The sequence below is a fragment of the Pipistrellus kuhlii genome, unplaced genomic scaffold (genome assembly GCF_014108245.1).
Source record: "Pipistrellus kuhlii isolate mPipKuh1 unplaced genomic scaffold, mPipKuh1.p scaffold_m20_p_24, whole genome shotgun sequence".
Taxonomy (NCBI): Eukaryota; Metazoa; Chordata; class Mammalia; order Chiroptera; family Vespertilionidae; genus Pipistrellus; species Pipistrellus kuhlii.
Window position 1 is genome coordinate 5383738 of NW_023425523.1, and position 25907 is coordinate 5409644.

The following is a 25907-nucleotide window of genomic DNA, read 5'->3' on the forward strand; positions in this document are numbered from 1 at the left end:
TAAAAATATATATGTTGCCGAAACCGGTTTGGCTCAGTGGTAAAGTGTCAGTCTGCGGACTGAAAGGTCCCAGGTTCAATTCCCGATCAAGGGCATGTACATTGGTTGCAGGCACATCCCCGGTAGGAGGTGTGCAAGAGGCAGCTGGTTGATGTTTCTCTCTCATCGAGGTTTCTAGCTCTCTCCTCCTCTCTGTAAAAAATCAATAAAAATGTATATATTAAAAATATATATGTTTTTATTGATTTTTGTTTTGAGACAGAGAGGGAGGGAGAGGGGGGAAGAGGAACATCAATGTGAGAATGGAACAGGGATGGGCCGCCTCCTCGGCCTCCCCTACAGGGGATCCAGTCTGCAACCTGGGCTTGTACCTCAACTGGGAACCGAACCGCGAACGTTTCAGTGAACAGGACGATGCTCAACCAACTGAGCCACACTGGACAGGGCCCTAGTTCAGCTCTTAATAATAATTAACATGTAATCCAAGCTCTATAACGTTTAATTTTAACAATAGACAAGTAAGCAGTATTAACTGACTTAGATGAAATCACGTAAATACTAAATGGTCTGATCTCTGCTTCCAATCAAGATGGGGTAAAGAAGGCTGGACTGACCTTCCCTGACGTTAAGACTTCTAAAGTTACAGTAATTAAGATTAAATATAAGAATTGGCATCAAGATAAGGTAAATAAATCAATGGAGCAGAGTAAAGTCCAAAAGTAGACCCACACATAGAAGGACAATTGATTTTCAGCAAAGGTGCAAAGGTAATCCGTGGATAAAGGATAGTTTCTTTCTGATATAAAATAGTGGAGGCCACTCTTTTCCCAGGAGTCCTCACAGACCCTGGCTCCTTTCGAATTTCCTAGTCTGCCTTAAAAAACAAAACAAAAACGTATTGTTTTATTTCAGAGAGGAAGGGAGAGGTAGAGACAGGAACATCGATGAGAGAACCATTGATCAGCTGTCTGCCTTTTGCACACCCCCTACTGGGGATCCAGCCCGAAACCGGGCATGTGCCCTTGACTGGGAATTGAACCATGACCTCCCAGCTCATAGGTCAATGCTCAACCAATGAGCATTGGGACAGACCATCCCAGCAAGGAAAAGCAACTGTATCTAGAATGTGTTTTTCCACCTCTTCGCCAAGTCCAATCCAGTTCAGTAGATGACATTTCCTTCGGTGCTGAGCACAGATAGATGAGTGAAGTTTCAAAAAAAATGGCAGGAAGACCTTCCCTGATCAGGAATCCCTGACGACTACAGTAAAAGAATCCAGTTAGACTTGTGGATTCCAAAGAGAAACACAGACCATCATAAAAAGAAACAAAGAAACTGAAGGGAGAATGGGCATCCTCAAACGTCAACTGTACAAGGGTAGCCCATTCTTTTGAGGACTGGACAATTTTTACTTAGTTGTCAGGCAAAATTCTAGGAGCCAGTCTGATTTGCTTACATCATTCTCAACCTATCTGGCTGAACCCTTTATACTAAACTACAGCAGGGGTTACCAACCAGTCCGAGGAGGGGCACCCATGTGACTGGTATCTTAATCCACTATAACAGCCAGGGGCCAGTCAGGAGACAGAAAACAGCAATTTGAACCTGGAAACTTGGATGTAAAGAATTACGAATCAGCTGAAACCGGTTTGGCTCAGTGGATAGAGCGACGACCTGCGGACTGAAAGGTCCCAGGTTCGATTCTGGTCAAGGGCATGTACCTGGATTGTGGGCACATCCCCAGTAGAGGGCGTGCAGGAGGCAGCTGATGGATGTTTCTCTCTCATCGATGTTTCTAACTATCTCTCTCCCTCTCTGTAAAAAAAAAAAAAAAAAAATCACTAAAATATATTTTAAAAAATTACTAATCAGTAACAGAGGATTAACTAAGGGTAGAGAATGCCTACGAATACAAGAATAGTGGCTGTAGGAGCAGCTACCACCTCTAGGCAGAGGATCCCAGGAGGAACCAATTTGGAAGAGATTCCCTTGCGAGACTCCCATTCAGACTTTGTCGGAGAGGGTGACCCACTCTTTGCTGAGGTACTGGAGTGTGGGGCTGGAGAGGAAGGGGTGTCAACAAAATTGGTTAGGCGGCCGCAACCGGTTTGGCTCAATGGATAGAGCGTCGGCTTGGGGACTGAAAGGTCCCGGGTTCGATTCTGGTCAAGGGCATGTACCTTGGTTGCGAGCATATCCCCAGTAGCGGGTGTGCAAGAGGCAGCTGATCGATGACTCTCTCTCATCGATGTTTCTAATTCTCTCTCTCTCTCCCTTCCTCTCTGTACAAAATCAATAAAATAAATATATATGTATATATAAAAACTGGTTAGGCGGCCACCCAGAGTGGTGCCATTGAACTCGCTAGAAAGCGCCAGGAAGACTTGCTGGGAAGCTGGAGGGGAAACCAGAGGACAGCTGGGAGGGGCCTCCGGACAGGCCAGGGTCCTATCCACTTCCAATGAGAAAGCCTCACCAGAACCCGGGCGCGGTTTCCTCCTGCGACCTCTGCCAACCCGTGCCATCCTGTGCCAGCAGGCAGGAGAAACAGTGAGGGCTCACTCCAGTACCTCAGTCTAGCAGGCGTCTTCAAACTACGGCCCGCGGGCCAAATCCGTCCCGCCAGGACTTGCAATGTGGCCCGCACCGCGCTGTCATCACTGCACTCCGATGCGTTTCCATCACAATGACAGTTTATGACTGTTCAGTAAACCATTCAGCCCGCGATTTAGGCTGGATTTTAGATTTTGGCCCCTTCTCTGATTTGAGTTCGACACCCCTACTCTAGAGCAATGAAGGGGGACTTGGGAGCCGAAGCCAGCTGTTTACCTTGAACAGGTAGAACTCGTTTGCAATAGGCTAAGCACCCCGGCCCCACACCCCACCCAACCTGAACACTTCACACCCCACCCAACCTGTGGTTATGTCACAGAAATGTAATCTCGACTATTGAAGTTGAGGAACAGAACAATGGGTTTGAAGTCAGCCATGATGCTGGCATTCTTTCAGCTGATTGTATTCATGCTGTCATGTTCCTACAGTAGCAAATGTTGACAGCCCGTGATCCTGAAATGAAAAATACCTCTTCGGAAGTCGAAGAGCTGGTGGCTCTTAGAACGGAATGGAGGGATTTCAGAGGCCGAATCGGCTCCACTGAATTAGTCCTGTAATTGGGTCAGTCATTCAAGGAATTCAGCGGGTTAGGACCGAATCCGATTAGGACCTGAACCAAGTTTAAGCTCATCAGTTGGCCAGTGTAACCTGAATGGTCAACGAGTTTAATCAAGGTCACACATTGGAATCAGTTAAAAAAAAAACACACTAACTGCCATTCTCTGGGCCTCATCTGTGTTCAAATAAACTACTTATATTCATAAAGGAAACTATTTTGCAGAAGGGAAGTGAATACCATTATCTTCCCCCCCCCCCCTAATTTCGTTTAAAAAACCCCACCCCCACCTTGTCTTTTGATTCTCCCAGTAACTTGCTATTCATTCGTAACTACTGGACACCTATCACAGGCTGGTAAAAATCAGTTAAGTAGCCCTGGCCCATTTGGCTCAGTGGATAGAGCGCCGGCTTGTGGACAGAAAGGTTCCAGGTTCTATTCCGGTCAGGGGCATGTACCTTGGTTGTGGGCACATCTCCAGTAGGTGGTGTGTGGGAGGCAGCAGATAGATTAACTCTCTAACCCTCTCCCTTCCTCTCTGTATAAAAAAATCAGTATTTTTTTTAAATCCGTAAATAAACAGCATAAAAGCCCGTTTAGTCCTTTTGAAATTTTGTGTGAATTTGAGCCCTTTTTAGTTTTGATCTGTTGCTTCATCTCATGCATTCATTGGTTGCTGATTGTATGTGCCCTGACCAGGGATCAAACCCCAACCTTGGCTTATCAGGACAACGCCTAACCAACTGAGGTATTCAAGAATGAACTTTTTTCTTTTCTAGACATGATCTGTAGTTTTCATTTGATTCCTAAAAAGGGACCCGTAACTCAAAATTTAAGAACTAAGGAACTAGATTTAACTAAAAGATTGAGCATTTATATGGATATTTTCAATTAAATTATCGAGTGATATTAGACTAACTCATGTATATAACTTAATTATAAACTTAACATTAGGAAACAGACAAAAGGTATAAATGGAAGTTTGAGACCATTTTAGTAAGTTGTGAAAACTGGGTGGAGGCTGCTAGTTACTTTCCAAGTTTCTTGTGTTGGAAGAATTAATCCTAAATATATTTGACATCATCTAGTATTATGGCATGTTCTATTAAAATGTTCCTCAAAAGCAAACTTAACTTTAATGTCACAGGAAATCAAACGCAGCTTGTGATATAAACTTTCACCTCCATTTGAAGTCCGTCCTTTCACATTTTACTTAAAATACACCATTGAATTAACATTTCATGTAGAACTATATTCCAAGGAGTAGTACCTTTAGTTTAGGTATACCAAAAGTATTTTCTATATGAGATGTATCTGCTTTTCATTACTCAGAAGTTTTCCCATTTCTGTGTTGTGTCAACTCACTTGATCTCAATTTAATGACAATCTTAAAAAAAAGAAAGAAAAAAAACATAGCATTTTCACAGAGAAATTTCTTCATTTAATGAGATATTTCTGGAGTTAGGTAGGTACAAATGTTAAGCCCACATACGAAGGGCTGGCTCTTCAAATATACTTGTTTGCTCCATTTAACACTTTTGCTAGGTGGCTTCTGAGTGCCCATCAGTTGGCCAATAAAAGGTGAGATCAAAATATATTATTTCAGGAACACTCATGTTAGTCCTGGCACTGACTGAACAAATCACTTTTGAGTTTCTCAGCTCTAAAAAAAATTGAGCTAACTTACAAAAATTCTTTTAAGTCCAATCATGTAATCCAAGTACAAAGTACCTCAATAAGCACCTTTGATGTGAAACTGAGTAATCACCCAATCCAAAAAATAATCCAGTAATGTAACACCCCTGAACAAAGGGAACTGCCATTAAGAACTCTAGAAAGTATAGAGTATTGACCTATGCCCAATTCTGGTCTACACACTTAAAATCCACTGAAATGTACCTTTTCACAGTGTGACTCTACCAACATTTTACCCATTTCCACAAAAATACTTTTTAAAAAATATTAACACATAGGGGAAAAGTCAACACCCAGGATAAAGGATTTAATCCAGTATTTATTCCACACTCATGATCCTTCTCTGTAATCAGAATACAAGTCATAAGAACAATCTATCAAATAATTTGCCAATAATCTTAAATAATGCAGCATAGCATTACTTTTAATACTTCTCTGTTCTACATTAAGTTTAAAAACTCAAACAGCAATCTTCATTATCAATAAAAAAGTTTTGAATTTTAAAAAAAGGACACTATATCAAGCTGTTTTATAATTTAAGTATTTTCCATTTATAAAAATGCTTTGGAAGCTTGAGGCTTGAATCTAGTTCTCTACTCCTTTGCCCCACCCTCTCCCAATTTCATGTTAGTATAGGGTTACTGCAAGAATGCTGGGCTTTAGACATTTTTTTCCCTTTAATATAGTACTTTAAAATTTGAGAAATTAAAAAAAAAATACGTCATGTATTTTTTCAATTAAAAAAACTAAGTGAATAAATTTTAGGCATACTAACAGTGTCCCTTTGAGGTAGAATGCTAAAAGGACATTTGATCAAATCACAGCCTAATTTAAACCTCTGTATCAGAAACTACTCATAAATTCTCTCTAAAGTTAACTGTGGAGAATATTAAGTATAACATATTAACAAGTCTTCCAAGATAATATACAGTGGACAAGAATGTTAATCCTACAACTGCTGCTGCCTTCATGTACATCGAAAGCATTTTCCTATAATAAACATCCAAGATCCATTGTCAAAGTCTTCAGCATTCTATTACGAAAAGCACAGCCATGCTAAACTTCAGTACACAAACCATAATCCCACACCTACAGAACAAAAATAGAATTAGTGGCAGTTTATTGCCTTATACAAATTTAACCAACATGGCGACCATGCCAAAGAAATTAAAACATTTTCAGGACATATGTACAGACTGTACATCTCAAAAACTAAACAGTAAAAATGCAAGAACAATCTGTGCATCATGTATCAAACTCAACAATTGGGTGAAAACATCAATGCAATAAATGGGATTACAAAGGCACTTCCCTACACAAAAGAGGAAATGAAAATGCAGCCTACAGGAGCTTAAAGAGTACGCACTACTGCAACAATCTCAACTCGGGAGGGGAAAAAGCAGATTTAATCAAAGATTTATAGGTTCAATGTGATCCACTTTCACAAAGCATGTTCACACAGTCTCATCTTTGCTTTTTTGTTTTTCTTGGCTCTCAGGTTCTGCGCTTTGGCTCCTTCGCTCATCCTGTTTGTCACACTGGTCCTTGCCTTCACTGTGATCCCGTTTGTGGGCACGTTCTTTGCTGCCGCTCCGCTTTCTAGATTTATCTTTGCTGGGGCTCCGCTCCCGTTTTCTCTTTTCCGCACTGTCAGTTCTTCCTTGGCTGCCACTCCGACTTCGCTTATTGGACTTCTCCTTGCTTTCGCTCTTGTGCTTACTGGATTTCTCTTTGCTCCTGCTTCTGCTCCGTTTCCCTGCATTCCTACTTCTACTCCTACTCCTATGCTTCCTTTCTCTGCTTCTGCTTCTACTGTGTTTTTTCTCTTTTTTGGAATCTTTTTTGTCATCCCTGTGCCGCCTATCATCTTTGTCTTCTTTATGTTTTTTTTCTTCCACCTCACCCCTACTTCTCCGCTCCTTGGACCGCTCCCTTGATCGCTCTCGCTCCTTTTCTCGGTCATTACCTCTTTCCTTGTCATAGTCACGATCTCGCCTTCTACCCCTCTCATTTTCTTTTTCTCTTTCCCGATCCCTGTCCCTTCTATCTCCTTTCCTATCACGACTCCGACTCCGAGTTCTATGCCTTTCCCTACTCCTGCTATGCCTTCGATCTAAGCCCCGATCAATACTCCGGGATCGCCGCCTTTCTTTCTCTCTTTCTTTGGCTTCGCGCTCCAGGCGCTGGCGTTCTTTCTCTCTCTCCAATTCTCGGTCGAAACTAGAACACCCATGGCCCTCCCGATGATGGCTTCGACTTCTCGATCTTCTCGGGGACCTCCGCGGGCTCAGTGATCTCCTTGGAGACCTAATATTTGAGAAAGAGGAAAGAAAAAAATCTGAATTAAACAGTATAAAAAATTTAACTTACACGAGTGTTACCAATTTAAATCTCTAGCTTACATGAACATATCAAGAATGATTAAAGCAAAAAATCTGCTTGTTCCCATTTATAGATACATGATTTTACCGAAGATGGCATGTAAGGCAGAAAATGACCTTTGGGGAGGGAAAGTGACAGACCATAAAATGAACACTATAAACAGAATTTGCCACTGCTTTTAAGGACCTTTGCATAAACCATGTTTTTAAAATAAGGTTAATTACCTTGAACGCCTGCGTTCAACATGTCTGTCTATTTCTTCAACGCCTTCTTTCCCATCTTTCTTGATTTTCCGAGGCCGGGTTTTAATCTGTTGATCAATATTCTTCTGAACTGGAACTGGGATTCTTGGAAACAAGGTAGAAAACCACTCCAGTTTTGTGAGAAAAGACCGCAGCATTTCTCCAATGGTCATTACACAGCCTCCGCCAGCCTTCACATCTAGGTCCTACAGAAACACAAAAGATACCCTAGCCGTCAAAAAATTATTTCAACATGTTCACAAATACTATTCAAAAATTTTAAAATTACCATCTTTGGATTCTCAAATACAAAAAAATAAAAAATAAAAAAATCTAACAGGACAATTTCAATGTGTACCCTTCTATTCTGGTAATGAATGAGAGAGAAATACTCGGGCTTAAGTGTGTGCATGCAGGTACAAACAAATCCTGCAGCCTCCTGGGCAGAGAACTGAGCTCAGTAAGAACATGAAACAGTCCCGTACATTACTTAACTACGTGGAACAATCAACTTAAAATTGCATTCCACATACCTACTAAGTATACATTGCTTCTGTGGGAGAAATGTTTGCACACATCACTCCTAGTGCTGAGACCTAGCTACATAGGAGCTATTCGGACAGTCCCTGTCTAGAGACTATCTTTCAATAGCCCTAATATAAAATGAAGCCCTAATAAAGCTGGAAGCAATAGCAAACCAACTGCCATGAAGCAGTGAGGTTTCTAATTTAGTCATGTAGAAAATAAATAAATGGACAAATAATTGGAAACGCATAATCCATGATGACCATTGTCTCTGAAAAGGGTCATTACCGCATGAAGGCCTTCTTGCTATGCCCTCTCACAGCTCAGGACATGTTAGTCAGCTATTGTCAGTCCCAAACCTATAGTGCAAGCACACAAGGAAAGTGAGATTTGTTATCTAAACAGGAAAACAAGAGCTACAGGTAAAACTGCTTGCACTCACACACATTTAAGTGTTCAGATATACAGAATTTCCAAATATAATCGCTGCAGATATCTAAGGAAGAAAACAATACGTTAGCTTAAATAGAGATCCTCAGATTTGTAAACACAATAAAAAAGATTATACAGAAGAATTCAGAAACATACCATTATGATACCAATTATGAAAAGGCACACGCTTTTTAAATATATAAAGTGTTTCAGCCTAAAAAAAATCTCATCTAAAAAGAAAAATAGTTTAAAATTATGGTTTATCACCTAACACACACAACTTTTGCTTCTTCTGAAATACTGAACCCCGTAAAAAGGCCCCCCCAAAATCCAAAAATTTTCCATGTTTATATGAGAATTTTTAAGGTGTGTATAACCACCACACTAGAAAGATTTTATCACACCTTTCCTTTATTTCAACAAATTCTTTAGCTAATCCATAAAAACAGGACCACTGACTTGTCCTGGCCTATGCTCTCTCTGCTCCCCTGTAAGAGGGAAGTCTGGCAGGACACACAGCATCCTCCCGCTCAGTGTAGGAGGGCTTTCCGGAGTATAGGCTGGCTCTTAAAGGCACATATATTAAAAAATATACTAGCCCTGACTGGTTTGGCTCAATGGATAGAGCGTTTGCCTGCAGAACGAAGGGTCCCAGGTTCAACTCTGGTCAAGGGCATGTACCTTGGTTGCAGGCACATTCACAGTAGGGGATGTACAGGAGGCAGCTGATCGATGTTTTTAACTCTATCCCTCTCCCTCTCTGTAAAGAATCAATAAAACATATTTTAAAAATATATATACCAATAATAAAATAAAATAAAATAAAAAGGACTACTAAAACATAAAGCAGTGGTAAGGATAGATATGTGGACAATAAAGCTCTGTTAAGTCTGCTTTGGGCTCTTGGGCTTCACTATGTAAGCATATTAATAAAGCATTTATTATTTAAATCTGACTAAGTTTCCTAAAGTAACTCTTTTCATATATAACAAGCTCAGTCTTGTTAAGCTTGAATGGCAAACTAGATTTATAATGAAGACAAAACCTAAAATAATTTTTAAAAAGATATACTAGCTTTGTAAGTATGTATAGTACAACAGGAGTCAGAAAACTAGAACTGAAATATTTTGGTCACCTTGAACAAGACATCTTAACTCTTGGCCTACTTAAGTTTCACCCAGCTCTTCACTTCTGTACTTCTATGCAAGTGGGAACATTAATATTTGAAAGAAGTTAGAAGGTAAGAACTATAAGTTTCAGGGAAAAAGCTCTGATTAGTATTCTATGAGCATGTCTTATTACTTTAATCTTGAGCATGGTCCACCTTAAAAGTCACTATCGACTGTACAAGTCAAGATCAATACCATAAACACAACATAATTAGAGAAAAGACTTAATAATCAAAGAACATTTAAATTTAAAAATGAGTAAAAGTTAAGAAAAATTAATATATATAAAAGCCAAGTCTTAGTAAAAGGACATTAATTCCTAAAGTATCTGAGTGAAATAAATTTAGCTACAGAAAATCCCAGAAGGCTTTAAACCTTCAATAAATAAAAAAGATTAAAAACATGAGAGTATAATCAGAGAAAAAAACTAATTATTACCCTTGTTGACATACCTCTTCGTCATCAAGGAAAGATTCAAACCAATCCCACAGATCTGTAGGGGGCTGTGTGTACCTAGAATTACAAAAGACAGATTAGGCTCATGTGAATTAAAATGAGATACTAATGAAAATGTAGATAAATACATGTTTACCTTATGTACATAAATCCGAGGGCTCTAATATATGGAGAGTCTGTGTGTGTGATGAGACCCATCACTTGCTTTCGAGTTAACTTCAGAGTAAATAATTTGTATAACAGGCAAAAAGCTGTAGAAACAATTCCTCCTGTTCCAACACCTCGAACCTTTAAAAGAAAGAGTTAAAAAAAAAAAAAAGGGAGTAAAATAATTAATAGAGTTACTTAACACCAATTGAGTAACCCTGATAGGTATTATTAACAAGATATAATCCAGAACTAAGAATCGAATGTTAAAAAAATAACTTTTCTAATTCTATTCATAGGACACTTGAATTTAGATTAAAAAAAAAAAAAACACACCAAAAAAAACAAACTTCTAACTAATTATCATTACAGGATATAACTGACTTAAGTATAAACTTAGTTTTCAGACACAGAAAAACTGAAAAATGCACGTACTTCTACTTACCCCTCCGCACATCCCTGTTTGGCCCGCTGTCTTCCTGCTTCCTTTCTCCCATGGTTCAACATGTGTGACCTGAAAATAGAAAAAAGGAACACAACAACCATTCATGCTTCACATTTTTTACATGTATAGTAATTAAAGTAAACCCAATTCACTGAGAGCAGCTCTTCCAAAAGCTCGGAATTGGGGGTTTTGATACGATGTACCTTTTTGTTTACACATGTTAAGCATGTAAACCAACTTTAAAAAACTCTTTATGATATAGAGAGCACCAGTAAGCTACAAGGTTTAAAAAACTACAGCTTTACAGAGGAGAGATCCATCGGTGGAGAGCTGGTGCACATGGAGCCAACATTTCTAGTCTCACATGGTTGTAAAAGATATTTGACAGAATACCAACTTTATAGCTTTTGAGTTGCTTAAAAAAAAAAATTCTCCTTTTAAAATGTATGTAAACTCCTAGTTAAAGCAAAAAGTATTATTAATGATTAAGTATTTCAAAATCCTTTAAAATACCTTTAATAGTTCAACTTTATGATGCTACTAAAATAAAGAAAAACGACTTGAAGGAAGTATGCTAAAACGGTAACAAGTTATTTCTGATGCAAAATTTTGGAATTTCATTCATTTTTAAAAACATGATCAGACATTACATTCATTCCTAATTAAAGATAAAATTACACCCACACCTACAGAGAACATTCTTGCTGGTTAGTGTATAATTTATTTTCAACTTAATTATGTGAACCAATTCAGCCGAATAAAAGTGATTAGTCATTACACTAAGTACACCCAAAGATTCAGTATCATCTTTGCTAAGGTGGGCACCCTATAAAAATCATACATTTTACCTAAAATATAACAAAGATAGATTATTAGCTCTATAAAAGATAGAACTCAGGAAGGCCCTTTAGGAAGGTAAGAACTACTGTTTCTTAAGTGCAAACTAAAACCCTGTTCTTTCACTGTGTGTTTCTAAAACTCTCTTCCCACCCACCTTAGTTACATGTTAGCCTCTCTCTGGCTTCTGACGAGAGCAGGCCTGTGAGTGTAAAGGTCTGCGCTATTTTGCTCAGCTGGGCCTGTGCTTCGCTGCTTCACTCCCCCAGCTTGTGGCATCAAAGAGGTTTCAATTCCTTAAAGGCCAGCAAAGCTGGAGGCAATACAAAACAGACTTACAAAATTGTGAGCCTATACATTTCCGTCATCATTGGACCTAATGTCTCGATAAGAAAGTGCGGGGCTTTAGTTTTGTAACGAAATTGAAATACTTTCTAGTAGAATCTTGATGTGTTTCAAAACACAGTATTTGAAAACAAGCTCTTTTTCTATCACCTTAACACTTGTCTGACATTAAACAGAACCTGCCACAAGAAGAGCAGGAACCCAATTTTCAACTGTTTGAAGTTTACTAGTAAGTAAAGCTGAGGGTTGAATAGTCACCACACTGTATCCATGCTGAAAAAGACCTTACCTTAAAAAAAAAAGAAGAAAAAAAACACACACACACCAAAAAACCTAATTGATAGTATTACAATACTCTGCAAAAGGGTATCAAAACTCCAGGGTACTTTTTAGACCCACAGTTGAACTGTATTCTCAAGATGATTTTTTCTATCGAAAGCAACCGATTAAAAAGAATCCTTCAATAACCTACTCAACTTAAGTGGGAAAAGATGGACAGAACAGCAAATTAAAGTTTTATCTTTTATTAACACCTCCACAGATATGTTCAGCTCCCAGAAAATACTTTATGTGGTCTGTCAGATGTTTTTAAGAGCTAATATAGACAAAACGGATTGTATTATATTAGATGCTCTAGCTAAAATATTGAAGGATTGTCAAGGCTGTTATAAGTACTCTTTAAACTATAACCTTAGGAGGCCCGGAAGATTAAAAAAACAAAACAAAACCCTACGTAATTTGCAGGTACGTGGAGAAAGCCTCATCTAGCTGGTAAAGAACGAAACCAATGGCCAAAATAATCTAACTAGCCGTCCATTTAACCCAGGGAAAAATGCATTTATGGCGATTGAGCATGATTAATAGTGCATACCTCTACCTGCGACCCTGGGCTGCTCCGAGCCTCGCTGCAAGACTGAGTCAATCCTGCTAACGAAACAAGAACTGAGACAAGAGTGCAGTGAGGAGGCGCCAGGTGAGCTCCCCAGCACAGCCAAGCCAGCACCGACCCTGCCAGGAGCCCAGGGCCCGGAGGGGTCCAGTAAGCCCAACGCACAGGTAAACAGAGACCACTCACTCCTGACTTCCTGCTGGGACGGCCTTCCGTCCACCCCCCTCCCGCCCCGCCCGCCCCGGCCATTTCCCTGTCTGGACGGTAAATACCAACAAACACGAGGCCAACACTGAAGTCACTACGCCGCCCTTGGCTCGGGGCGAGCGGGAGAAGCACCAACAAGTTGGCGCCGAGGAGAGAGATCACCATCAAAAGGAACAGTTTTAAAGCTGTGAACCGCAGAGGCGTCCGTTACGTTATCCTGCTCCCCCCACCCGTCTCGTCCAGCGCCCCCAGGGGTGGGCAGGAGGTGCGGGGGGACTGGAAGGCGGGGGGGTGTGTGTGAGCGATCACCGGCGGCGGCCTCTCCCGGCCCTAAACATCCGAAAAGGAAAAGAGGGCGGCCCCCGTCTGACCACCTCCCCACCGCTCCCCCCCACGCCCACCCTACCTTCCCCGGATCCCCCCCAGAAGTCTTCAGACCTCGGGGGGCCGCCTCCGCCCGTTTCCTCCGGACGCCATTCTCCGAACTGAGCCCCGGCCCGGGCCTAGACGCTTCGTACCTTGAAGTAGATCTCGTCCACCACCTCGTGGTAGGTCTTGAGCTCGTAGAGCTGCACTTTGAAGTAAGGCGACGACAGGATGTTGGTTAAGATCATGGGGTTGAGGTTCATGGTCTTCTCGTTGCCCCACAGCGGCAGCACGTTGCCCTGCTTGCCCGACACCGCCGGCTTGGTGGCCCCGCCGCCGCCGCCGCCGCACGGCGGCTGCTGCTGGGCCGCGGCCGCGGCCGCCTGGTGCTGCGGCTGCGAGTTGCCTGTCAGCGCGGGGCTGTTGTTAGCCATGTTGCGGCGGAAGGAAGGAAGGAGGGAGGGACAAGGGGGGGAGGGGGGCCAAGCTCGATCGCTCTTCGGGACAACGGTCCGGGACCCTACTCCATGGAACGCCGTCGGGAGAGGGGGCCGCGTCGCTGTGCCCCCGGCCGGGTGACGGGAGGGCGACGAGGACGCCGACAAACGCACTCCGGGTCGAGAGCAGACGCCGAGAAGCTGGCCGCGAGAAACCCCGGCTGAAGGCGAGCCGGCGGCCGGGAGGGGAGCACGATCTCTTCCGCCAACTGCCCCTGGGAACAAGATGGCGGGCCGGCGGATGTGACGCCACAGGCCCCCAGAGTTCCAAGCGTCGCCGGCAGCCAATCAGGGGCGCCCGGGTGGGCGGGCCGGCCCTCTTCCGGCTTCCGCCGCGCGTTCGGTGCACGCTGTGAGCGCTGCGGGAGCCTCCCGTTCCTCCTGTTCCCCTCGCTCCCATTGCCTCTGGGGATCGGGGAGTCCGAGGGGGGCGCTGAGGGTCCAATTCGGATGTTTTAGTATTGGCACTGGGGTCCCGGCCTCCCCCGCTCGAAACCGGGCTTGCAAAGTCGCCCCAGAATCCTGTGGACTATGTATGTTGAGCCTCCCGCGGTCACAGTTGTAAGACTCTGGAAGGGATGGATGGTGGCCCTCACGCCTCCCTGAGATGACGATGCAAGGTCTTCTGCCCTCCCTCGGGCTGTGCTGTCCGACCAGAGGTCTTGCTTAAAACTAAATGTATTAAACTGTAAGATCGAGATGACGTATTGCCGGGCTAAGCATTAAAAGAGCTACTATACTTGGAGGGCCTAGTAGATGCGCCAGGCATTTTGTTAGATGTGTTTAAAAAAATTTTAAATTGATTTTTCACAGAGAGGAAGAGAGAAACATCGATGAGAGAGAAACATTGATCAGCTGCCTCTTGCACACCCCGCACTGGGGATGTGCCCGCAACCAAGCTACTTGCCCTTGACTGGAATCAAACCTGGGATCCTTCAGCCCGCCTGGAATCAAACCTGGGATCCTTCAGCCCGCAGGCCGTGGTTCTATCCACTGAGCCAAACCGGTTTTGGCTAGATCCGTTTTCGGTCCTTTCTCTCAGAGTTCTTAACGATCTTTGGAGGCATAACGAGTAGTAAACATTAGGCGAGGCACCGAAATGGGGCCAGAGAGGGCGGGAGGAGGTGGGGGAAGTGTGAAAATGAGTCAGAATCTGTCTTCCCTCAAAAGCTATTGTCAACCGAAAGAAGTCGCATGTGTTTGGGAGTTAAGGGAAGGCTACAAAAAGCACAAGTTTCCACAGGTGGTAATGGACAGAGAAGAGGCTGGAAGGAGGAGGGTAGATAAGGCTTATTAAAGAGTCCACGTTCCAGTTGACAAGAGCCAGGAAATAAGCTTAGAGGAGAGTGATGGCTGGATAGAAATTGGGCCACTGAAGCACCTAGAAATTTTACATGAAATCAGGTGCTATGTTCTCTTTTGCCTGGCTCCTTTGACTCAGAATCATTTTGAAATTCATCCTTACTGATTGTATAAACTGGTTATGTGGTATTTGTTTTTATTACAAAGTAGTATTACATCGTATGGTCTTACCACAAGTTGTGTATCCAATCATCTATTGAAGGCCATTCCTGTTTCTAATTTTGGGCTGTTACAAATGACAGCTGCTGAATTAGTCTTTATTCCCACATGCTTTTGTTTCTCTTAGCTAAATACCTAATCTTGCCGGGACCGGTTTAGCTCAATGGATAGAGCGTCGGCTTGGGGACTGAAGGGACCCGGGTTCGATTCCGGTCAAGGGCATGTACCTTGGTTGCGGGCATATCCCCAGTAGGGGGTGTGCAAGAGGCAACTGATCGATGACTCTCTCTCATCGATGTTCCTAACTCTCTATCTCTCTCCCTTCCTCTCTGTACAAAATCAATAAAATATATTTTAAATACCTAATCTTGGGCCCTGGCTGTTTAGCTCTCCTAGTTAGAACTTTGTCCAGATACCCCGGGATTGTGGGTTCCATCCCTAGTCAGGGCACATACAAGAATTAAGCAATGAATGCATAAATAAGTGGGGGGAAAATGAGAATTTTCTCCTCAGTAGCTTTTGATGGTGACTGCCTATCATGGGTATATAAAAACCAGCTCCCTTGCTTTAAGTTTGGAACAGCAATGGGGTGTAAGGTTACCCATACTACATCTGTCCTACTTGGATACAAATCGGGGGTTCCTGTGATCCCCTCTCTCTGCCCATCAGGCTAAATAATTTGCTGTCACAGCTCACAGAACTCAGGACAACACTTACCACAAGGAATAGTATAAAGGATATCCTTTCTTATAAAAATGTAAATTCCTCACCGGTTGGTTGGTCATCCTGTACATCAAAAGATTGCAGGTTCAGTTCCCAGTCGGTCCGATCAGCTGCCTCCTGCACACCCCCTACTGGGGATATGCCCGCAACCAAGGTACATGCCCTTGACCGGAATCGAACCTGGGACCCTTCAGTCCACAGGTCGACGCTCTATCCACTGAGCCAAACCGGTTTCAACATAAGAATACATTTTTAAAAAATGTTAGATATTGGGGAGAACTAGAGTTCAGGATCCAGTCCAATTTTTTCCTTTTTATTGAATTTATTGGGGTGATTATACAGGTTTCAGGTGCACAACTCCACATCATCTGGTCCCTGTATTGTGTGTTCATTACCACGTCAAGTCTCTCTCACCAGCTATCACCACCATACTCTCTTCCACCCCCCCCCCCCCCCCCCCCCCAGGCTCCTGTCCAGTTTTCAGGTAACAAAGCCTCAAAGGCAATGAACAGGACTAGAATCACATATCCACAAACGTGAGCTACTGACAATTATTTTTCCTACCGCCTCACTCCCATACAATATTTGCCTTTTTGTATCTGCCTTACTTCATTCAGCATAATATCCTCAAGGTTCACCCATATTGTAGGATGTCAGAATGTCACTACTTTATTGATTGATGAGAGAGAGGGAGGTAGAAAGAAAAACATCAATTTGTTGTTCCACGTATTCTTTGGTTGCTTCTTGTATGTGCCCTGACTAGGGACCAGCATTGAACAGGAAACCTTGGTGTATCTATACGACCCTCTCTACCCAACTGAGCAGCCCTTCCACCGCAGCTTTTCTTTTAAAACCGGACTAATAAGCCTGGCCAGCGGTGGCTCAGTGGTTGAGCATCAACCTATGAACCAGAAGGTCACGGTTTGATTCCCGGTCAGGGCACATGCCAGGAGTTGCAGGCTCCATTCCCAGTGTGGGGCGTGCAGGAGGCAGTGGATCAATGAGTCCTGTCATCATTGATGTTTCCTTTTCCTTCTCCCTTACCAATAAAAATATTTAAAAAATAAAACATAATAAAATAAAATAGGACTAAAAACATGTCCCACCCCCAAAGGCATCTTGACTTCTCTTCCCCTCCTCAAACTCTTCCATCCCAGACAGGAAAGCAGAGCAAACGATCTATAAAGGGTCAAGGTGCATCTCTGCAGGGGAAGAGGGTCCCCCTACAGTAACGCCTCCATGAGACCAGATAGCTGCGCCCCCAACCTGCGGAAGGTGCCCGCTGCAGTTTGAGGGCTGCAAGCTTTTCTGAGCTTAGCTGTTTTGGAGCGACTTGACCCAGCCCGGGCCCCCCGAAGGTCCCCCCGTGGACTGTGCCGGGGACCCGGGCGGCGGACACCTCGGGCTCCGCTGCCGGGGCCGTTTGCAGCTTTGGCCGCGCAGCCCCAACAGCTCGAGGCCCGCGGACGCGCCGGGGCGCCCACGCCTGCGTCCAACAGTCGCGGCCGGACATGGCCGCGGGCCATGCGCCGCTGCAGCCGTTGAGCCGCAAAACCGACGCCTGGCGCCCCGCGGAGGCCGGGGGCGCGCCGGGAGCGCGCACCGCCGAGGAGCGGACGGCGCAGGCGCGGCCGCGCGCGGGGACGTCACGCGGCGGGACTGCGCGTGCGCGGCCGTCGGGGCGGGGCCCGCGGGGGAGAAGCCGGGCTGCGCGGCGCTCCCTGCCAGCGGGCGGCTCTGCGCTTGGCCGGCGGCTGGCGCTTCTCAGTCGCAGGTAAGACAGCCGCCGGCTCCCTCCCAGGACTGTGAGGCTGGGTCCCTGGAGGGTTTCACGATTCGAGTTAGAGGATAACTCGAGAAGTTAGGCGATGGACGTGTTGCCTACATTTTATTTTATTCCCTCCCTCCCCCCCAGGTTAGTAAAAAGTGACACTGGTTAACCCCGAACAAGTATCTCTTCATTTCACTTCCTCTGCCCCGATATCATCTAGGTCCTTGGTAACCAAGAGAACAGACATGTCCCTTCGTATAAAAAAAGTGTTTATCACAAGGAAGATGGTTCAGTGTATCAGGTGTTCTCAACCTTGATTGGTTGAGATCTTAGAAAGTAGTACGGTCAAGCCTCCATCCGCCCTTAGCCTAGGCAACAAAATGAAATACTCCCTAAGATCAGTGCCTGGACATGGGTCATTATTATTTAAACTGGAGGCAGGGGTTCCTCAGCCCAGCCTGCGCCCTCTCATGGTCCAGGAGCCTCGGGGGATGTCCGTCCTACTGATCGCTTATGCCAGTGGTCCGCAAACTCATTAGTCCACAGAGCCAAATATCAACAGTACAACGATTGAAATTTCTTTTGAGAGCCACATTTTTTAAACTTAAACTACTTCTAACGCCACTTCTTCAACATAGACTCGCGCAGGCCGTGGTATTTTGTGGAAGAGCCACCGTCAAGGGCTTAGGCCCACCAGCTGTGAGCCTGGCTCAGGGCTTCTGGCTGAGTGGTGTTCCCCTGTGGGAGCGCCCTGACCCTGGTGGTTCTGCCTTTCGGTCAATTTGCATCTTAGACTTCTGTCATATAGGCTACCTGGGTGATTCTTAAGGTGCAGTCAGGGTTTTGAGACCATTGACAAACTCTGGACCGATGTGAACCAGGTGCAACCCACTTTTTTAGGATCGTTCAGCAGGATTCACCAAGTTAGCCTGAAAACACAAAGGCCAAGTACTTCCCGAGAGGCTCAAGCACAGCAGGAAATAGGGGAAAAAGCCAAGACTGGTTTGGCTCAATGGATAGAGCGTCAGCTTGGGGACTGAAGGGTCCCGGGTTTGATTCCGGTCAAGGGCATGTATCTTGGTTGTGGGCATATCCCCAGTAGGGGGTGTGCAAGAGGCAGCTGATTGATGACTCTCTCATCGATGTTTCTAACTATCTCTCTCCCTTTCTCTCTGTACAAAAATCAATAAAAAATATTTTTAAAAAAATAGGGGGAAAAAACAGAAAAACAAAACAAAACCCAGACCATTTTCCAAACGTTTTCATCTCCTTAAAGCTCTCCTACATTGAAATCACACCTGTAGCGAGGTTTCCTGTCAAACCCCACCAATTGGGCCAGCCATCCTCGCGGTGTTAGCGGAAAACGGGCCCCTCCTGTACACACCACCTACACCTGTGAGTCAGACCGTCGGCCACCTGCCTACATTTTAGCCTGAGTTGTCGTTGAGAGAGGCAGGCGCGCAGTCAGAACCAGACCTTCAAGTTCATGGTGAATTATTGGATAGATGTCGGAGCATCCATAGCTTAATACGTGAGACACTTTCTCCCCCTCGAAATTTCATTTTGACTGTGTGCGAATGGGTTCTTGCAAGCCACGTGAATGAGATTGAGGGCTTTAATGAAATGTCAGACTGCTAGGATCCTTTCATTTGTATCAAAGTAAAACAAGAGTCAAAGGAAAGAATGGTACCTGAGGGGTACCCGGGGCAGCGTTTAGCTGGGTTTGGCACAGTGCAATGACTTAGATTTCTGAGCTGCGGGCTGTTGTCCGAAATAAAACACACCGAGTAAATTCTGTGAATTAAACAGTCACACGGAAAGGGAATGGAGAAAGGCCACTTTCTCCTTTTCCTTCTGAACTAGGCAGCTATTTCGTTCCACTTCTTTTTAGAACTGATTTATTTATTTTTATCACTCCCCGTCCCCTCCAACTGATAATGTTTAACTTCCAGCCCAGTTGTTGCTGATTCCTGGAAGGATACATCTACATTTTTGTTTCAAGGAAATTTGGAGACACAAAATGGCACAGAGCAACAACAAAGAGGTAATTGTTGCCCTCCCTAACCTCCTTGTATGACTCTCAAGAGTTATTCTGGCAGCTTGAGATATATTGCATTAATAAAATACTACGACTACGCTTTAAAAAACAGGCTACAAGGAAGTTGCATATTTGGCTTGTATTTTATTTCTCTTGGACAGAAGTGCTTTCTGGACTGCATTCCTTTATAATGCTGGTTTTTAGGGGCAGGAGTAGCTGTTCAGGCTTAATCGTAGTTCCTTTTTCCTAATGGGGTCATGTTAAAGAAACGTTCCGGCACCATTGTTAGGATGGTTGCAGTAAGCGCATTGCTGTCAGGGGAGGGACCAGGCTTAACTCCATCTACAACAAAGACTAATGGATTGATAGCCTCTGAGCAAAGTGAGGGGCGGGGGTCAGCTGGTGGAAAAGAGAGGAGACATTAAGAGATTCTTGTTAAATGATTTACAGACTTAACAAGATCCTGGTTGAAGGCAGGCCACGGTGATCAGATATCCAGGGTGGGAAATGAAGAACTTAATAGGGTTTGGTCACATATGAAAGGTTGGGGATGCTCTCTAAAACAGACGTAGGAATCTTGCCAACACTGGGCTCCGCAAGTCAAGTCAGAAGAGGTGGCAAAGGAGCCTGCCTTAAGGTTAGCCAAGGAGAGACTGTCCATCATGAACAGCTTCCTGTCTGCCTGGACTCCAGGAGTTGGAAGTTCACGAAAGATCCCTTGGGGCCAGGAGGCTTATCGTAGTAATTACTTCATCAAATGCAGTTTTCCGTTCAGCTGACTCTGAGCAATATAAAGCATCAAGCCAGGTTCTTTTTCAAAAAAAATATATTTTTATTGATTTTTTACAGAGAGGAAGAGAGAGGGATAGAGAGTTAGAAACATTGATGAGAGAGAATCATCAATCTTCTGCCTCCTGCACACCCCCTACTGGGGATGTGCCCACAACCCAGGTACATGCCCTTGACCGGAATCGAACCTGGGACCTTTCAGTCTGCAGGCTGATGCTCTATCCACTGAGCCAAACCGGTTTCGGCAAGCCAGGTTCTTAATAAGGGAGGAGACTCAGACGGACTGTGGAGGAAATGCATGGCCACTTAATGCCTACAGTGAGAACAGAGGTGGTCCAAGGGCCATTCGGTTCTGCCAGTTAATTGGCAGAAATAAAGCTTTTTTTCTCACCGGATTCCCGAGGTCATGTATGACTTAAAACACTGTTTGTTTGTAAACTTTCAGGGCCACGGTGTGGTGGATGGTCATTTGGATCTTCCCGTCAAGAAGGTGATTAATTTTTCCCCTCCGCTGTACAGACAGCGCTACAGCTTCGTCAACGACCTAGTGAATCAGCACAAACCCAAGAAGGTAGGTCTCGGTTGCCAAACATTTCATTGAAACTGTGTTATAAAATGTTTTGTCGAGGAGAGGATGGGGGTAAGGGGGAGAGTTCAGCCAAAGGACTTGTACGCATGCGTATAAGCCTAACCAGTGGTCACGGACAACAGGATGGTGGGGGCATTCGTGGGGAGGTGTTTGGGATGGGAATGGGGGGGATGAGGACAATTATGTGATACCATAATCAATAAAGACATTTAAAAAATAAAAGAAAATGTTTTGTCGAATGCAGAAGTCTCAGTAAGTAACCAGAGACTGGAAATATCCTCGCCAGGAGGGAGAGGGTCATAGAAAACTAAGCTGGTAGGAGCTGGAGGAGCGAAGTGGAATGATTGAGCACTTGATTAACATGTGAAGTTAAACAGGACTTATTTCTCCCACTCCCCGGGCTTATAATGTCTCGCGAGATGAATTTCCTCTTGTGTACTTTTTTTTTTTTTCTGCCAAAGAGATCCTTTCCATACGCTGTTTTATTGTGGTTTCACTTCTGATAGCCACTCCCTGTCAAGAAGGTCTTTGGTCACACTGGACTTCTCTGGCTGTAAACGTCTTTGAAATAACCTTGGTCTCATCTGCAGGTGGCAGACTTGGGGTGCGGCAATGCTTCCCTCATACAGATGATTAAATCGCACAGTTGCTTGGAGCTGATTGTTGGCGTAGATATCAATAAGGATAAAATAGGATCGCAGAGGTAATGCCTGGTTTCTGGAGGAATTGCGCACTGATCTAAAACCAGTGGCGCTAGTACACAAGCTTAGAGGGAGTGTCCATCTTATGCAAGATTTTTAAAAAATATATATTTTATTGATTTTTTTTTGCCCCCCTCCCTCCCATCTTATGCAAGATTTTACAGTATGTTAAATGTTAAAATGTGTAGCACATTACACATCCAGAGAGCCTCAGGCTCTCTGCATAATGACTCTGCCCTCATGTTAATTAGCTGTATACGTTGGGAATATGGTTCCTACCAGTGTAGAAAGTAGAGTCTCAATTAAATAATTATAATATAGTCAGCGCATTGCAAACTCAGTTTCAAAGGGCAAGAATCTAATTAGGTGGATGCTGGATGCCATGGTAACGGTAGAGCCCCAGGCTGCCATCTCTAGTTTGAATATCCTGTATCTATTGGATTTCCATGGATTATTTCAAAAGGGTGTTTTTTTTAAAGGACCCAGAGTGGAAAATCACTGATCCAAAGTGAGCCGGGAGACTGAAAGTATTAAAAAAATGAGAGCAATGTCAAATATTCAGAACCTTGTTCTGATTGGCCAGTTCCTTCCCCCATGAAAGGAAGTCACTGGTGTCTGTGGTTGGGATAACTCGAAACAGCTCTGCTCAAACGTGCTCGCTGACATCTGCAATCACGCTTTTGCAGGTGTAGGTTGTCTCCGTTCTCGGGGGAGTATCTAAGCCCTCGGGATCTGAATTTGTCGATCATCTTGTACCACGGCTCTGCTGTGGAGAGGGATTCTCGTTTGCTTGGATTCGACTTAGTCACATGTATCGAGTTGTAAGTATTAAACGATTCCTTGTGTGTAATTAGAAAAATTTCACCGGATTGGTCTTAGTAAACTTGGTTCCCTCAATGTGATCTGGGTTTTTATTTGTAAAGAAAATTGCTTGCTGGTTCGGACTGGCCTGTTACCACCCCCGTCTCCTCCGGAACGGGGGGTGGGGGTGGGGGGAAGGCTGAGGCTGCTTCAGGTCCCTGTGGCACCCTCCAAGGGGGTTACGTCAACGGACAGACATCGTGTTGCTCAGTCAGTTAGGGAGATCGTGCAGGTGGAGCTTGATTTCACTTCACCTTTCCCCGCTGACCCTCCCAGAATAGAACACTTGGATTCCGAGGACCTGGCCAGGTTTCCCGAAGTCGTGTTTGGGTACCTGTCTCCGGCCATGGTCGTCATCAGCACACCCAACTCGGACTTCAACCCCCTGTTCCCGGCAGTGACCATGAGAGATTCCGATCACAAGTTTGAGTGGAACAGGAAGCAGTTTCAGACCTGGTGAGTGCAAAGGTGTTTTGGTTTCTCGGGACCCCCCACGGACGTTTAAAATCCTGGGGAGTGAATCTCGATGGGTCCGTGACTGACTGATTTGCTTCTGCAGAGCACATGCGCCAAGCCGGTGGGAAGTGTTTTCTCTCTCCCGTCTCAGGCGGGCGTGGGAAAGGTGTGCCCACCAGGTGTGAGGCGTCAGGAGTGTGGGTATGGAGGTCAGGAAACAAGACTGAGGGGAGGTGTGGCACTGAGAGGGGTGCCCTGGCCCAGGGGCATCTCCCAGGGGCTCCACGGGTTCTTGGCACGATCCCAAACCCAAACAGGAGTTGGGATGACAGCCTTTGTGGTGACCCTGTCCGTTCCTTTGCTCTGTCCCACAACACTCCTTGTCTCCATTTGCTTGTGGTTCATTGGCCTCGGCCATTGCCTGAATGCCCCTCAGAGGAGCAAGCAGAGCCCACACTGGGCATAGTGTGATGTGTGAGAATCTGCAACTCAGGAGCCTTCTGGTTGCTCGCACTGTTCGCGTTCTGTTCTCCCGGGAATCGCCATCTATGGAACGGTCAATCGAGTTTAGCAAAGACCCTGATCTCTCTCGTTCGGATTCCAGGGCCTCAGGGGTGGCGGATTTCTACAATTACTCCGTGGAGTTCACCGGCGTGGGGGAGCCGCCGGAAGGCGCTGGGAACGTCGGCTACTGCACCCAGATAGGGGTCTTCCGGAAAACGGGAGCGCCAGCCACGGAACCGTGCGTGGCAGAGCAGAGTGGTCAGCACGTTTATAAGATTGTGAGTGTTCTTTTATTTATTTTAAAAATGGATTTCAGAGAGGAAGGGAAGGGAGAGAGAAACATGCATGACGAGAGAATCACTGATTGGCTGCCTCCTGCACCTCCCCCCCCTCCCCCCCCCCCCCCCCCCGATCCCCCCAGACTGGGAACCAAGCCTGCAACCCAGGTACAGGCCCTGACCGGGAATCGAACCATGACCTTCTGGTTCATAGATCAATGCTCAATCATTGAGCCACGCCAGCCGTGTGGATTGTGAGAGTTCTTTGTGGGGCAGCTGTCGGGACAAGCAGTATATGTACCTCCGAGGGGAACTCTTCCTTATCAAGAGTCCCGCAGCAGAGTGTAATGAAGGCCTGAGGATGAGGGGGCCCTGGGAGAAGCCTACTTGCCCAAGCATGGTCAGAGCTCTGATGGATGGTCTTTTGAGCTGTTGGGCCAGCGGCCCCCCTCTGGACCGCGTCAGGGTCCTCGGCAGGAGGAGGACAGCCAGCAGACATGTCACTGCTGGGCTCAGGAAGTGATACGGAACTGAGCCTCCGAGCGTCTCTGACCCTTTGGTTTCAGGGAAGCAGAAGGGGGAAGAACAACACATCTCTCTTCTTAATTAGCAACACTTTGCCTTGTTGAGCCCATGTGTCCGTATTTATAATTAGGGTTTGACATTTGCATATGCAGTTCTTTTTTTTTTTTTTTTTTTTTATCCTCACCCAAGGATATTTTTCCGTTGATTTTTCAGGGAGAGAGAGAAAGACAGAGAAACATCGGTGTGAGAGAAACACATTGATTGGTTGCCTCCTGCACAAGCCCCAACCAGGGCTCGGGCCAGGGAGGAGCCTGCAACCGAGGTACGTGCCCTTGACCGGAACTGAACCCAGGACCCTTTGGACCGCAGGCTGATGCTCCATCCACTGAGCCAAACCAGCCACGGCCATACAGTTAATTCTTCACGTGGTATACAGTTACTACTCGCGGCCTGGAACATTTTCCTACATCCTAAGTGGGGGGTTTTCCCTCCCCCGGCTTCAGGTGTATTCCGTCTCCTATCCGAGTCTACAGCAAAAGGAAATCCGCAAACTCGCAGTAGCCAATGAGGTGTCGCGCCAGGTCCAGAGCCTGCGGCAGAGGTACGTGTCCAGCCTGCGGATCCTGCGGCGCGGCGACGGAGACGGCCACCGCGCCAGCGACCCCGGGCTCGTCCCCTTCTCCGGGCCAGTCTTCACAGAACTTGAAAAACGAAAGATCGAGAAGTCTCCCGAACCCTTCCGCTTTGGGAACAAGCTCTACGTCCCGCTGGAAAGGCTGCTTGCTTACCCCAAGGTGAACCGCCTGTGCGACAGCGTGGACACGATGAGGGCGCTCATCGCCGACTCGGTGAGGCTGAGCCGGGACGGGTCCGCCGTGAAGGTCGACCTGCGGGAGGCGAGTCCGTGAGCGGGGCCGTCCCGAGGGTCAGGGTCTCGCCAAGGCAGGGGAGCACTCCCCTAGGGTGCTCAGGTGTAGCCATTATCCCGGTAACATAACTTTGAGATGACTCACATGTTGTTGTTGTCTTAATAGGCTTGTTTTGTTTGGGAGTATTTGTAGAGACTTCCCGATATGCTTGGTTTTTGTTGTTGTTGGCATTAAAGAATGTTAAAGGAAATAGAGCGTTTACAACTTTTTCCCAGGGGGAAAGGGTAGCTCGAAAACATCTCTAGGATCCGCTCCCTCCTTTGGGCTAAATTCTGATCTCTCACAGTTGGAATAAAACAGTGGTCGGCAGCCGAAACTGGTTTGGCTCGGTGGATAGAGCATTGCCTGTGGACTGAAAGGTCCTGGGTTTTATTCCGGTCAAAGGCATGTACCTTAGTTGCAGGCACATCCCCATTAGG

The 25907-nt window shown here is 45.4% G+C and overlaps 2 protein-coding genes, 1 long non-coding RNA gene and 1 other non-coding gene across 5 annotated transcripts; 2 read left to right on the forward strand and 2 right to left on the reverse strand.

The window, feature by feature from the left end:
- Nucleotides 1-5165: 5165 nt before the first annotated feature.
- On the reverse strand, nt 5166-14037 carry PRPF38B (pre-mRNA processing factor 38B). Of its 2 annotated transcripts, XM_036452770.2 has the most exons (7): nt 13006-13164; nt 12716-12768; nt 10663-10731; nt 10207-10358; nt 10067-10127; nt 7471-7694; nt 5166-7171 (listed from the first exon to the last, which is right to left on the reverse strand). In XM_036452770.2, the coding sequence occupies exons 1-7, from the start codon at nt 13103-13105 to the stop codon at nt 6319-6321; spliced, it is 1512 nt and encodes a 503-aa protein (XP_036308663.1). In that variant the 5' UTR covers nt 13106-13164; the 3' UTR covers nt 5166-6318. The 2 variants fall into 2 exon arrangements, with proteins under 2 accessions (XP_036308663.1, XP_036308659.1); XM_036452766.2 differs by lacking the exons at nt 12716-12768; nt 13006-13164 and adding an exon at nt 13459-14037.
- On the reverse strand, nt 8301-10046 carry LOC123652984. Its single transcript, XR_006742586.1, has 3 exons — nt 9581-10046; nt 8456-8509; nt 8301-8372 (listed from the first exon to the last, which is right to left on the reverse strand). It is a non-coding gene; the product is annotated as an uncharacterized LOC123652984 (long non-coding RNA).
- LOC118727524 lies at nt 8905-9027 on the forward strand. The gene has a single exon (XR_004990604.1). It is a non-coding gene; the product is annotated as a small Cajal body-specific RNA 11 (non-coding RNA).
- A 3686-nt stretch (nt 14038-17723) lies between the features above and the next one.
- Nucleotides 17724-25674, forward strand: HENMT1 (HEN methyltransferase 1). The gene is made up of 8 exons (XM_036452776.2): nt 17724-17821; nt 19771-19862; nt 21091-21216; nt 21825-21937; nt 22622-22756; nt 23073-23252; nt 23857-24034; nt 25063-25674. Exons 2-8 carry the CDS (start codon nt 19839-19841, stop codon nt 25465-25467), a joined length of 1161 nt encoding a protein of 386 aa, XP_036308669.1. The 5' UTR covers nt 17724-17821; nt 19771-19838; the 3' UTR covers nt 25468-25674.
- Nucleotides 25675-25907: the final 233 nt, after the last annotated feature.